The 13,220-nt window shown below is 40.6% G+C and overlaps 1 protein-coding gene across 1 annotated transcript in view; it reads right to left on the bottom strand.

The window, feature by feature from the left end:
* Nucleotides 1-329: 329 nt before the first annotated feature.
* LOC124355530 (centromere protein I-like) overlaps nt 330-13,220 on the bottom strand; it is a 29,704-nt gene continuing 16,813 nt past the window's right edge. Inside the window, exon 9 of the mRNA XM_046806694.1 lies at nt 330-465. Coding sequence (XP_046662650.1) covers nt 330-465 — 136 coding nt within the window. The remainder of the gene's footprint in view (nt 466-13,220) is intronic.

Genomic DNA, 13,220 nt, shown 5'->3' with positions numbered 1-13,220 from the left:
TCAATAAAAGATTAGATTTCAAATGACAGATTACACACTTTTCCAGAATAATATCAGCTTAGTCACAGTAATCCTTATCTTCTGTATTTTCTTCTCATCAAATTGATTACATTATAATATAAGTAGGTATCTCTGATCAGATACTGGTTTTCAAAATATCTTAAACGAACAGGATGGATGTTGTTTGTGAGGCACGCCTATGACTGATGAATAAAACTAAAAATGTAATTTTAATCGTAATTGTCTCTGAGTTAATTACGTTTTCACTTAACAAGTTCTGTCACGTGGAGCCACAATAGTGTGTGACGATGAGTGAAGGAGACGGAAGTCTAACATACCTGTCCAGTCCATAGCATGTTGATAAGCTCTTGAACATACTTCGAGCTGATACTGATTTTGTTTTGACATTCATTGTAGAACTGAGGGTGGTGCGTCCGTAGTTGCGGCAAGTAGTCCCTGTGGTACCTGCAAAACACAGCACTATCAGCTGATGGATCTTTTGGTTTTAAAAGATTAAAGAGAGCAAAAAGTCAGGTTTTGATATGAGATTTCTTTCTGACATAGGCTATTACATGTGGAGTCTACATAGGCCTAACAAACAGTATACACTGAGCAAGGCAGTGTTTGCATGGCTTGTCAATGGCCATAGGCTATTACATGTGAAGTCTACATAGGCCTAACAAACAGTATATACTGAGCAAGGCAGTGTTTGCATGGCTTGTCAATGGCCATAGGCTGTTACATGTGAGGTCTACATAGGCGTAACAAACAGTATATACTGAGCAAGGCAGTGTTTGCATGGCTTGTCAATGGCCATAGGCAGTTACATGTGGAGTCTACAGAGGCCTAACAAACAGTATATACTGAGCAAGGCAGTGTTTGCATGGCTTGTCAATGGCCATAGGCAGTTACATGTGGAGTCTACAAAGGCCTTACAAACAGTATATACTGAGCAAGGCAGTGTTTGCATGGCTTGTCAATGGCCATAGGCAGTTACATGTGGAGTCTACAGAGGCCTAACAAACAGTATATACTGAGCAAGGCAGTGTTTGCATGGCTTGTCAATGGCCATAGGCAGTTACATGTGGAGTCTACAAAGGCCTTACAAACAGTATATACTGAGCAAGGCAGTGTTTGCATGGCTTGTCAATGGCCATAGGCAGTTACATGTGGAGTCTACAAAGGCCTTACAAACAGTATATACTGAGCAAGGCAGTGTTTGCATGGCTTGTCAATGGCCATAGGCAGTTACATGTGGAGTCTACAGAGGCCTAACAAACAGTATATACTGAGCAAGGCAGTGTTTGCATGGCTTGTCAATGGCCATAGGCAGTTACATGTGGAGTCTACAGAGGCCTAACAAACAGTATATACTGAGCAAGGCAGTGTTTGCATGGCTTGTCAATGGCCATAGGCTGTTACATGTGAGGTCTACATAGGCGTAACAAACAGTATATACTGAGCAAGGCAGTGTTTGCATGGCTTGTCAATGGCCATAGACTGTTACATGTGGAGTCTACAAAGAGAGAGAGAGAGAGAGAGAGAGAGAACATCTTTTATTCACAATCATCAAGATTTGATAAGCGTCAATACAGTCTTCAAATTTCAAATACAAGTTGAGTTAGACTAGACTTGCAAAAGCTAGGTCATTGTCCTTCCAAGAGAGAAACTCATTCACTGCGTAGAATGGCCGCTGCACAAACCACCTCCTCAAGTGTCGTTTGAAGGTGAACTCCCTTAAGTTCTTCAGCTCATCCGGAAGGAGATTGTAGAATCTGGAACCCTGCGTAGGAAGGTTTCTTCGCAAACAGCGCTGTGCGATGAGAAAGAAGGTTGAAATTGTTCGCATTCCTGGTTCGGTGCTGGTGGATAGATGAATTTATCGGTGAGTTACTATTGCAGGCTTCCATTATAGTTGCCAAGATGTAAGCTGATGCCACGGTTAGGATTTCCCACTTACGGAAGGTTTCCCTACAGCTTTCACGGAATCCCAGTCCAGCCATTGCTCTAATCGCCCTCTTCTGGATAAGTAGGATTCTCTCCAAATTGAAGCAGGACGATCCACCCCACAAAGCGATCCCTTAGGTCATATGGCTATCAAACAAGGCAAAGTAAGTCGCTCTGACTGCCTCCTCAGTTCCCACAGCTACAATTCTTTTAATGGCAAATAAGGCAGTGCTAAGTCTCCTGCAAAGACAATCTATATGACTCTTCCAAGAGAGGTCAACATCCACAACAACACCCAGGTGTTTGGTGTTGTTTGTGATCAGAAGATTTGGGATACCACATATTAGCTTTTTCTTTGGTCCAAACAGCAACTGCTTTGTTTTTTCCTCGTTTAGAACCAAGTCATTCCTGGAGCAGTAGTCAGAGGCCACACTCAAAGCAATGAAGGAATTGACCTCAACTGAATCCACATTCTTCCCTGATGATAAGATGACGGTATCATCGGCATACATATAGCAATTGCCATAGGGGTTGACATAAGATGGTAAGTCATTAGTAAACAATATAAACATAACAGGACCCAACACTGATCCTTGAGGCACACCTCTGCGTACACTGGAAATAATTAGTCTGGGCGCGCGGCCGGTCGGTCGGTGGTAGGCTATGGCGCGGGGGGGAAGAGGGGTGTGTGAATCGGTCATTCCTGAAAACATCACGCCCGCGCCACGGTGGCGGACTTCAAGGTCGGGCCAGCCGGAAGGGCTTGGCTGACTTGTGACTCATCTTTCCCTCCAGCAAACCTTCCCTCCAAACAATATAATACCAGTGTGACATCTGTTGTCATAGAGTGAGCATCGCTAAACTTCAGTATTAACAGTGAGTTGTTCTAAGCTGTGTGTATTTACTGTGTGCAGTTAACTGTGAATAATTATTACGTTCAGTGTTTTTGTATTGTGTTATTTTGTTTTAGTAAGAAGCTTACTTCATAAGCAATATGTGTGACCGCGTGAAATCAAAACTGAAGGGTAGAGTTTTGCACAGTCAAAGTCGTGAAATTGTCAGTAATGTATATACATTCATGAAAAAGGAGGCTGATGAAAAAACTTTAAGTATTCCCTTGGCAAAGGCCCGTGTCCGAACAGCAGTAGCTACAGGCGTCTCAGAACGTGAAATCTCAAGAATTAATAAAGAGCTTAAAAATTTAACCGTTAATAATGACAATGGTGAAAGTAGCTTTCTCACCCCAAACAAATTGAAAAGGAATCGTAAAAAGCCTATTACAGGATTGGATGACTTTGACAAAGCTCTGATAAGGCGAGTTGTGTACGAGTTCCATCTTCTAAAAAACAAGCTACCAACTGTATCTTTGTTACATGAAGAATTGAAACAGCGGATCGACTTTAAAGGATCAAAATCAAGCCTCAACAACATTCTTAAAGAACTTGGTTTTCGGTGGAGAAGGACACAAAATAACCGCAAGCTTTTGATCGAGACTAATGAAATAAGAGAAAAAAGAATTTCGTATTTAAGAGCACTCAAACGTTACAGAGATGAAGGACGTCCAATTATATACTTAGACGAGTCTTATATACTGACAAGTCACGTGTCAAGTTCATCGTGGTCTGACGAATCAACTAAAGGAATGCGTGTTCCCATTTCGAAAGGGGAACGGTTGATCATGATACACGCAGGAAGTGAAGCTGGTTTTGTTCCCAATGCATTGACAATGTGGAAGGCATCGAGTCATTCGGGTGATTACCACGATAACGTGAATACGGAATCAATGATGAAATGGATGAGAGAAAAACTTCTGCCTAACATACCACCAAGATCAGTTATTGTTGTTGATAACGCCCCCTATCACAATGTACAAAAAGACAAAGCACCTACTTCAAAAAGTAAGAAACAATTGATGAAAGATTGGCTTTCTAAACATCAAATACCTTTTTCGGATGATTTGCTAGTCCCGGAGCTGTACAGGATTATTCTCCTAAATAAACCGAGATTTGTTAGGTATGAGCTTGATGAACTAGTGACCAGCAGTGGAGGACATGTTGTGCTTCGGCTCCCACCATACCACCCGGACTTAAACCCTATTGAACTCATTTGGGCTGAAGTGAAAAACTACGTAGCCAGTAGAAATATTCAGTGCAGTTTTTCAAGTATTAAGTCTTTAGCGGAAGAAAAGTTTTCACTTATAGGTGCAGAGGAATGGGCCAGAAAGTGCGAACACGTAAAAAAAATTGAAAATGATTATGCTTCAGCTGAGCCCCAAATCGACAATCTCGTGGAATCAATGATAATTTCACTCGGCAGCAGTGACAGTGAAAGCAGTGAAAACGCGCCAGATGACTTGAGCGGCATTGAAGACTTGGGTGATTTGAGCGGCATTGAAGATTTGGATTGAAGCGTATGTATTAACTTTGTACATATTTTATTATTATTTATTAACATGTTTTAAATTACTTCTGTCATTACAAAACTGTGGAGAATGTTGAATACAACACTGTTCTGTTCTATTCTATTATGTAAGGATCTAGCTTTATATTTAAGCCATTTAAAGACAGTTTAAGATTTAAAATGTTAAAACTAAACTTTTATCCTTATTTTATCCTAGAAAATATATTAGGTGAGGTTTATATGTAAGCCAAAATGTCATTGCTTTCACGCTAAAAGAACTGAAGACCGTACTGAGACTGGGAGAAGCTCGCGCGCCGAGTGTTTATAAATATTAAGATAACGCTTAATTTCCCCCGGAATGAGGGGTCGTAGAAAAAAAGTTTTTTAGACAAAAAATGCAGTTTAATCGATTTTCTAAAACTTTTCCACGGGAAGTTTGATACTGACAGAATAATAAAAAACTTCCTCGCAGAGCGAAAATTTCATGTCATAAAATTAACCAAACTAAAACTGTACTTGGTTTTTACTAATTTAGACATTATTATTTTAGAATTGACATTTTTTATACGTATTGGTTGGAAAGACAAGAATGTGTTCTTTAATTTGATATAAATTTTATTACGATAAAGTAATGGCAAAATGCTCATTTCATGTATTAAAATGGAATGAGTTTTGTGAAACGTTGCGCGTGACAGCGAAATAGAACCTCGACCGAGCCGAACCTTAGTTGAACGGCTAGTAGTGCCAGAGCCGCGAGCCCAGACTAATTATTTCCAGTGTACAGGCAGAGGACAGGATCTTGACCTGCACAACTTCCCCCCAGTGACGTGAGAAATTTCCACAATTTGTGACCTGTCTTCCAGATAGTCAGAGAACCAGCAGAGAGCCCTTCCATCTATTCCCAGGTAGCTCAGTTTTGATAGAATCAATTCGTGGTCTAGGCAATCAAAAGCCTTACTCATGTCGACGAAGATCCCGGAGACGGAGTAGCCATTCTCTATGTTGTTGATGATGTCCTCTAGAAGTTCCACCCAACCTGTCAGTGTCGACCTACCCTTCATGAAACCATGCTGACATTTGGTAAGAAGGCCATTTATATTGAGGTGTTGAAATAGTCTTGTTACGACAATCTTCTCGACGATCTTTGAGAAAGTTGGAACCAACGATATTGGCCTATAGTTGCCCATGTCCTCTTGTTTCCCTCGTTTATGGAGAGGAAAAACCTTAGCCACTTTTAGTTTAGAAGGGAAGCGTCCCTGCTGAAAGGAGAGATTGCATATGTGTACAAGTGGCACCAGAAGCTCCTCCTTGCAGAACTTAACCATTCTGGAAGAGATCTCGTCCAAACCAGCAGAGGGTTTTTGCTTTAAAGAGTCGATCGTCCTAATCAATTCCGCCTCGTTTGTAGCTGTAAACTCATTCAGTCTTACTAGGCCGTTGTAGACTTCCTCGACAGTAGGATTAGGAGGTGAGTGACCTGAGGCAACAGCCGAAGACTGAAGAGTTTTTTTCCGCAATATCGACAAAAAACTGGTTAAAACAGGAAGCAATTTCATTAGGATCCGTGATGTTCACTTCGTCAACAGACAAGGATTTTACTTCAGTTTGTGGGACTTTGTTAGGGTTTCGCTCGCAGTTAATCACATCCCAGATGGCCTTGCTTTTATTATCGGATGTGCTGATGTGGTTGGAGTTAAAGGTGCGACGAAGCTCTTTTAATTTTAGGTCATATGACTTTTTTAAGGTGTTCGCTCTTATTTTATCTCCATGACCTCCACTGAGAAGATATTGATTGTTGGCTTCCAAGAACCTTCTCTTCAATTCTCTGACCTCTTCACTGCAGAAAAATTTCTCTTGTTTTGTTTCTCCCACTCCTAGATTTTCTCGGAGGACAAGTAAGGTCAAGGATCAGTGTGACTGTTGCAATGAAATTGTTGTATGCATCGTTCGTGTCACTACAGCCTAATACATGATCCCAAGATTCCAGAGCCAAACGATTTTTTAACTGGGTCAAGTTGGTGAGATTGGTGATTCTTCTGGATACAATGATGGGTTTCTTGAGAGAGATCGGTAGCTGCAGTGAGCACATCTGTCCAGTGTGGTCCGAGATTCCAGTAGGAACCACCCGTACCGTTACCTGGTCCAAGTTCAAGTCAGTACATACGGCATCGATGGAGGTAGCCGAAGTTGGGGTGATCCTGGTTGGTGGAAGTTGTATTCTTGCCATGGAAAAAGATGCCAGGAGTTCATTTAACATGTTTCTCTCAGTTGTTGATTCGAGATCGTTAATGTTTATGTCCCCAATGAGTAAGACATGCGAATTATTATTTGTAGGAAGTAGATCCAGGATCTCCGCTAGTATCTCAAGAGCTTGTCTGGTGTGGGCTAGACTACCTGAAGGAGGTCGATAAATCCCCACTATAAGCAACACTTTGGAGTTGCTCAGCGTGATCCTCATTGCAGCAACCTCACAAACAAGAGGAATACTAAGGTGTTCGAGTTCCAGATGAGATGTTTCATTCTTCAAGCTATTATTTTTGTAGATCGCAACTCCACCCTTCATGCGATCTTCCCTACAATAAGCCGCCACCAGAGAGAAATTTATCAGTTTAGTGTTCAAGATCTGTTCAGGTGAGTTTCCATGTTCTGTGATAACTACGAGGTCTGGGTTCAGCTGAAGGAGAGTGTGGTTCAATATTTCAATTTTATTTTGTATCCGGTCTACATTTTGATGGAATATGGCCTTACAAACAGTATATACTGAGCAAGGCAGTGTTTGCATGGCTTGTCAATGGCCATAGGCAGTTACATGTGGAGTCTACATAGGACTAACAAACAGTATATACTGAGCAAGGCAGTGTTTGCATGGCTTGTCAATGGCCATAGGCTGTTACATGTGGAGTCTACAGAGGCCTAACAAACAGTATATACTGAGCAAGGCAGTGTTTGCATGGCTTGTCAATGGCCATAGGCAGTTACATGTGGAGTCTACATAGGACTAACAAACAGTATATACTGAGCAAGGCAGTGTTTGCATGGCTTGTCAATGGCCATAGGCTGTTACATGTGGAGTCTACAGAGGCCTAACAAACAGTGTATACTGAGCAAGGCAGTGTTTGCATGGCTTGTCAATGGCCATAGCTTATTACATGTGGAGTCTACAGAGGCCTAACAAACAGTATATACTGAGCAAGGCAGTGTTTGCATGGCTTGTCAATGGCCATAGGCTATTACATATGAACTCTTTTTTTTGGGTCTTTGGATGGCTGTTTGAATTGTAACGAACTTTTGCTAGTGGTTTTTCAATTTGTGTTTATTTGCTATTGGTTGGTACACAAGTTGTCCTGAGTTTGTTTTATTGCATCATACAGACTGAGTGAGTTTTAACTATATATAGTTTCTAACTAACATGGCATGATAAAATTCTTGTAAAGGTTTAACTGCAAAGCCTATCTTTGGATTACATACAAACTGCAGACGATTTAACAACTCACCAACTTCCCATCAATCATGGACAGCTGAAGTATCAATTTACCTATTATAGCTTGTTCGTCATTTTATGCATGCAGCCTTAAAGTATTATTGTGCATGTGAACTGTATTAATTTTATTCTTGCAACCTGCGTATTTACTTCTTAATCTATTATTTAATTTAAGTAATCTTCTTATTATCAACATTCTGCACTATAACAACAGCTTAACATCAGTGGTGGATCGAGTAGCTACTGATAAGCATTGTTAACTCAGCTCTATATAACATCCATTATGTCTGATTCTTGCCCTGTCTGTGTTAAGATGGTGTTGGACACCGAAGAGGGGATTGGTTGTGATGGTGACTGCCAGCGGTGGTTCCATAGGGAATGTATCAAAATATCAAAAGCTGAATATCAAAGTATATGTGCCGATACGAAAAATAAATGGTACTGCGCTAGAACTGATTGCTTGGGGTCATCTAATCAGCCTTTCAGGTTGCTGTCTTCCCAAATGCCAACTGTATTGACCAAATTGGACGATCTCTTAGGCAAGGTTAAAAAGATAGACGATATATCTAAAGATATTGTTGACATAAAAACCGAGATTACTACAATAAGAGCTAGCTTATCTGTATTGGAGCTCAGAGTGGAGGTGATTGAGAAAAATCTGCTTGCAGCTGAGAATCAAATAGCTGACGTAAAGTCACAAGTATTGTCAAACACTACTAGGTTAAATAAAATTGATAATAGTCCTGCCACGTCCTTGGACGCTGTTGTCGCTGAAGTTCATGATAGAGCTGGTAGGACCAAAAACATCCTTATGTACGCTATTCCAGAAAGCACCAAGTCACTACCTTTGGAAAAAAAGAAGATGACCGAAAGAAGATTTACACTGTCTTTGATGCTGTAAATTTTCAGCCCACTCAGTTTTCCTATCATAGAGTTGGCAAGAAATCTAATCGGGGGCCTCGGCCACTAAAAATTGTTCTGGGCTCCCAGAATGAGGTTTCCATCTTTATGAAGAATTTTTCTGGGGACAAAGTGTCCCTGGCTGATCCCTCTATGGATAATGTTTCAGTCTCCCGCGACCGCACTCCAAATGAGAGAGCCACTCTTACTGCCCTGCGCAAAGAACTTGATGTGAGGGTTGCGAATGGAGAAACTGGCATTACAATTAAGTACTTGAATGGGGTACCCAGAATAGTTAAAAATAACTCAAAAAACTAAGTAAAGGCGGACAACCAAAACTAACAGTTTACTATCAAAATGTAAATGGGCTTCGGAGTAAACTAAATAACTTAAGTCTTTCCCTCTCCACAACTGATTTTGACATCATTGCTCTCACTGAGACAAATCTGTCCCAAGACATTAGTGATGCCGAGCTGGGGTTTTCTTCTTATAACGTATTTTGCAGTGACAGATCCTACGAAACTAGTGTCAAGGCCAGCGGCAGAGGTGTCCTGTTGGCAGTCAAGTGTTGTTATCCTTCTCTGCGTATGCCCATCTCAACAGCATCTGTCGAGCAAACCCTAATCTCAGTAACGACTTCAGCTGGTGTAAAAGTTCTAGCAGGCGTTGTATACATCCCTCCTGACGCATCTGTCAATTTTTACGAAACATACGTCACGTCAATTGAAGAAGCTGTCACGTTGGATTCCTTCTCTCGAGTGCTACTTATGGGTGATCTGAACCAACCTGAAATTGATTGGAGCACTTTCCCTTGGACTAATCTCCGTTCCGGTCCAGCGAGAGCCTTGAGCGATCTTACTTCTACTCTTGATTTAACTCAAGTAAATCTCATTGAAAACACTCGTGGTGTAATTCTGGACGTCATCCTTTCCTCGGATATACACACTGTTGTCTCCAGGGATGATGAGCCACTGGTACCTGAGGATGTACATCACCCTGCTCTTAGGATTGCTCTTCCTTCCGTTCCCACAGCTGGCAACAAGACTTCCTACGTCCATAACTTCAAGAAATGTCACCTTATAAATGTCTATCAAGAACTGCAGCATGATATCCCGCGTGTTTGTTACAAAAACTCTTTTTCACCTGATGACGTAAACATGCAATTCTCTAACCTTGTTGAAACGTTAAAAACCTCTGTCTTAAAACATACACCTTTGATTAAAGTCGGATCATCATTCCCACCGTAGTTCAGTCCGGAGTTGAAGAGACTGGTAACTGAAAAGAAACGACTTCACTTACAATATAAGAGAACTTTGAATGACTGCACATACTATTCTTACTCTCGCACCAGGTCAAATTGTAAACGGCTTTCTCAAGAATGCTTCGACAATTACATAAACCATGTCCAAAATATCCTTCCTTCTAATCCCAACAGGTTCTGGAGCTTCGTTGATGGGTTAAAGAAGAACCATGGAACTCCGTCAGCTCTGGTTTATAATGGCACTTCATCGACCTGTGTGAATGAACAATGCGAAATGTTTGCTGATTTCTTCTCCTCTGTGTTCGTCTTAACAACAACCTCCTACTAGTTTAGACAGTGTCGACTCTTGCAATGTTATCTCTCATTGTACTTTTAGTGAAGATGAAGTCAGAAAGGAGCTTCTCAATCTCAACGTAAATAAAAGCTCCGGGCCTGACATGATACCTCCTGGTGTCCTGAAGTATTGCCACCTCCTTTTATCTGGTCCGCTCCAGGAGCTCTTCAACAAATCAGTATCCAGTGGTGTTTTTCCTGACGTTCTTAAAAAAAGCTATGTTGTACCCATACACAAATCCGGGACAACATCTGAAGTTACCAATTATAGACCTATTGCTGTCCAGTCAGTGATCTCCAGTCTTTGAGAGATTGGTGCTTTCTAGAGTGTCTCCCCTACTGCAAAGGTGTATATCTTCCCATCAACATGGGTTTTCTCCTGGAAAATCGGCAGCAACGAACTTAGTAGTCTTCCAGTTCGACATTATCTCATCCTTCTCAAGACGGAAACAGGTTGATGCAATTTTTATGTACTTCTCCAAGGCTTTTGACAGTGTCAGTCACTTGCATCTGCTTGTAAGGCTCTCTGCATATGGCGTCCATGGCCCTCTTTTAGAGTGGTTTTCATCATACCTTCAAAATCGCAAGCTAATGGTGAAATTCTCTTCTTCTTTCTCCAGAGAGTTCATGGCGATTTCAGGAGTCCCACAGGGTTCGCACTTGGGTCCCGTATTATTTAATCTATTCATCAATAATATATCTGACGTAGTTCCTACCAATCACCTATTGTTTGCTGACGATATTAAACTTTACTCTGAAATCACATCTGAATGCGACTTTGAAATCCTTCAGCGAAGTATAAAGGCTGTTGAGAAACGGTGCTCTGATAATGGCATGTCCTTAAACTCAACGAAATGCTCCGTTATCACCTTTCACAGGATAACATCTCCTCGTTTCCATGATTATCAATTGGGTGGATGTAGTCTCAAAAGAACAAGCGAGATTAGAGACCTAGGTGTGATGTGTGCTGCCTCTCTGAGCTCTGAAGATCACGTGAATCACATTTGTAGCAAAGCAAATAGGAACCTCGGCATGATAATCAGGTACTCACGTTTTTTCTCAGCTCCTTTGGCGTTAAAGACTCTATATTGTTGCCTTGTTAGGTCTCATTTTGAATATTGCACAGTTGTGTGGTCTCCTAATCAACAATATCTCCAAGACAGACTCCAATCGATTCAGTCTTGTTTCATCCGCTTAGTTGGTTATCGCCTGGGTCATCGTTATGCTGATGTCCCTGTGAACTCTTTAGCGGCTGAACTTGGCCTTCAACCACTTGCTTTGAGGAGAAGAATTTTTTATTTGGTGTTTTTATATAAGTTGGTTAATGGAGATCTCAACTACCCTCAGTTACTGGAGCGGGTAAGGTTCCACGTTCCTGCCAGTACAAGATCGAGAGACCTGTTTGCAAGACTGCATTACTCTACAAGCTACGAAAGGAACAGCACGATGGTCCGGATCCAGACGCTTGGGAATACCCTACCACTGGAACTAGACATTTTTAACACTGGTGCTGTATCGTTTAAGAGACAGATTAACCAACTGCTCTCCATGGAAGATTAAGAAAGGAAGGCTCCATGTAAAATATGCATTGTTTTTTATGTTCGTATAGTAGTTTCTGTTATTACTATTAATTTATTATTATTTTTAGATTTCTTTATTGCTTGTAATCACTTTAACGCTTCTTACTGTTAATACTTATTTTATTTCTATCTTTTTTAATACAGTATATTAACTATTTTGTCCTTAATCGCGGTTTAAAATTTATTGATTCATATCTATTTCTGCTTGCTTGCACTGCTCATTAGTACCAAATTGTTCATTTGTTATTTATTTATGTTTCATTGTTCATAAATTATTTATCATTGTTATTTATTATAATGGTTAAAAGTTGTGTTTTTTTTCTCTTTCGTTTGTTGATATTCTAGGTTTTGTTTTTTTTCTTCATAGTTGATCATTGTTAGCTCTTTCATATTTTATTGCCTTGTTGTCTGTTAGTCATCATGTTATTTTTCATAGTTTATTATTGTTACCTCTTATTGTTTGCTAATTCATTTGGTCTTTTGCATCTTACATGTATTAATTAATCTTAGTTTATTTTGTATATATTATCATACTACAGTACTTTGTTAATATTACTGTATTGTGTTGCAGCTTATCTATATTAGCCTTTGTAACTTTGTACTATATTTTGTTAAAATGGGTTGTCCGTAAATAAATAAATAAGTCTACATAGGCCTAACAAACAGTATATACTGAGCAAGGCAGTGTTTGCATGGCTTGTCAATGGCCATAGGCTGTTTACATGTGGAGTCTATATAGGCCTAACAAACAGTACATACTGAGCAAGGCAGTGTTTGCATGGCTTGTCAATGGCCATAGGCTATTACATGTGAAGTCTACATAGGCCCAACAAACAGTATATACTGAGCAAGGCAGTGTTTGCATGGCTTGTCAATGGCCATAGGCTGTTACATGTGGAGTCTATATAGGCCTAACAAACAGTATATACTGAGCAAGGCAGTGTTTGCATGGCTTGTCAATGGCCATAGGCTGTTACATGTGGAGTCTATATAGGCCTAACAAACAGTACATACTGAGCAAGGCAGTGTTTGCATGGCTTGTCAATGGCCATAGGCTATTACATGTGAAGTCTACATAGGCCCAACAAACAGTATATACTGAGCAAGGCAGTGTTTGCATGGCTTGTCAATGGCCATAGGCTGTTACATGTGGAGTCTATATAGGCCTAACAAACAGTACATACTGAGCAAGGCAGTGTTTGCATGGCTTGTCAATGGCCATAGGCTATTACATGTGAAGTCTACATAGGCCCAACAAACAGTATATACTGAGCAAGGCAGTGTTTGCATGGCTTGTCAATGGCCATAGGCTGTTACA

The sequence above is a fragment of the Homalodisca vitripennis genome, chromosome 2, assembly GCF_021130785.1.
Source record: "Homalodisca vitripennis isolate AUS2020 chromosome 2, UT_GWSS_2.1, whole genome shotgun sequence".
Taxonomy (NCBI): Eukaryota; Metazoa; Arthropoda; class Insecta; order Hemiptera; family Cicadellidae; genus Homalodisca; species Homalodisca vitripennis.
Note: the sequence above shows the minus strand (reverse complement) of the source record. Positions and strands in the feature narration are given on the sequence as shown.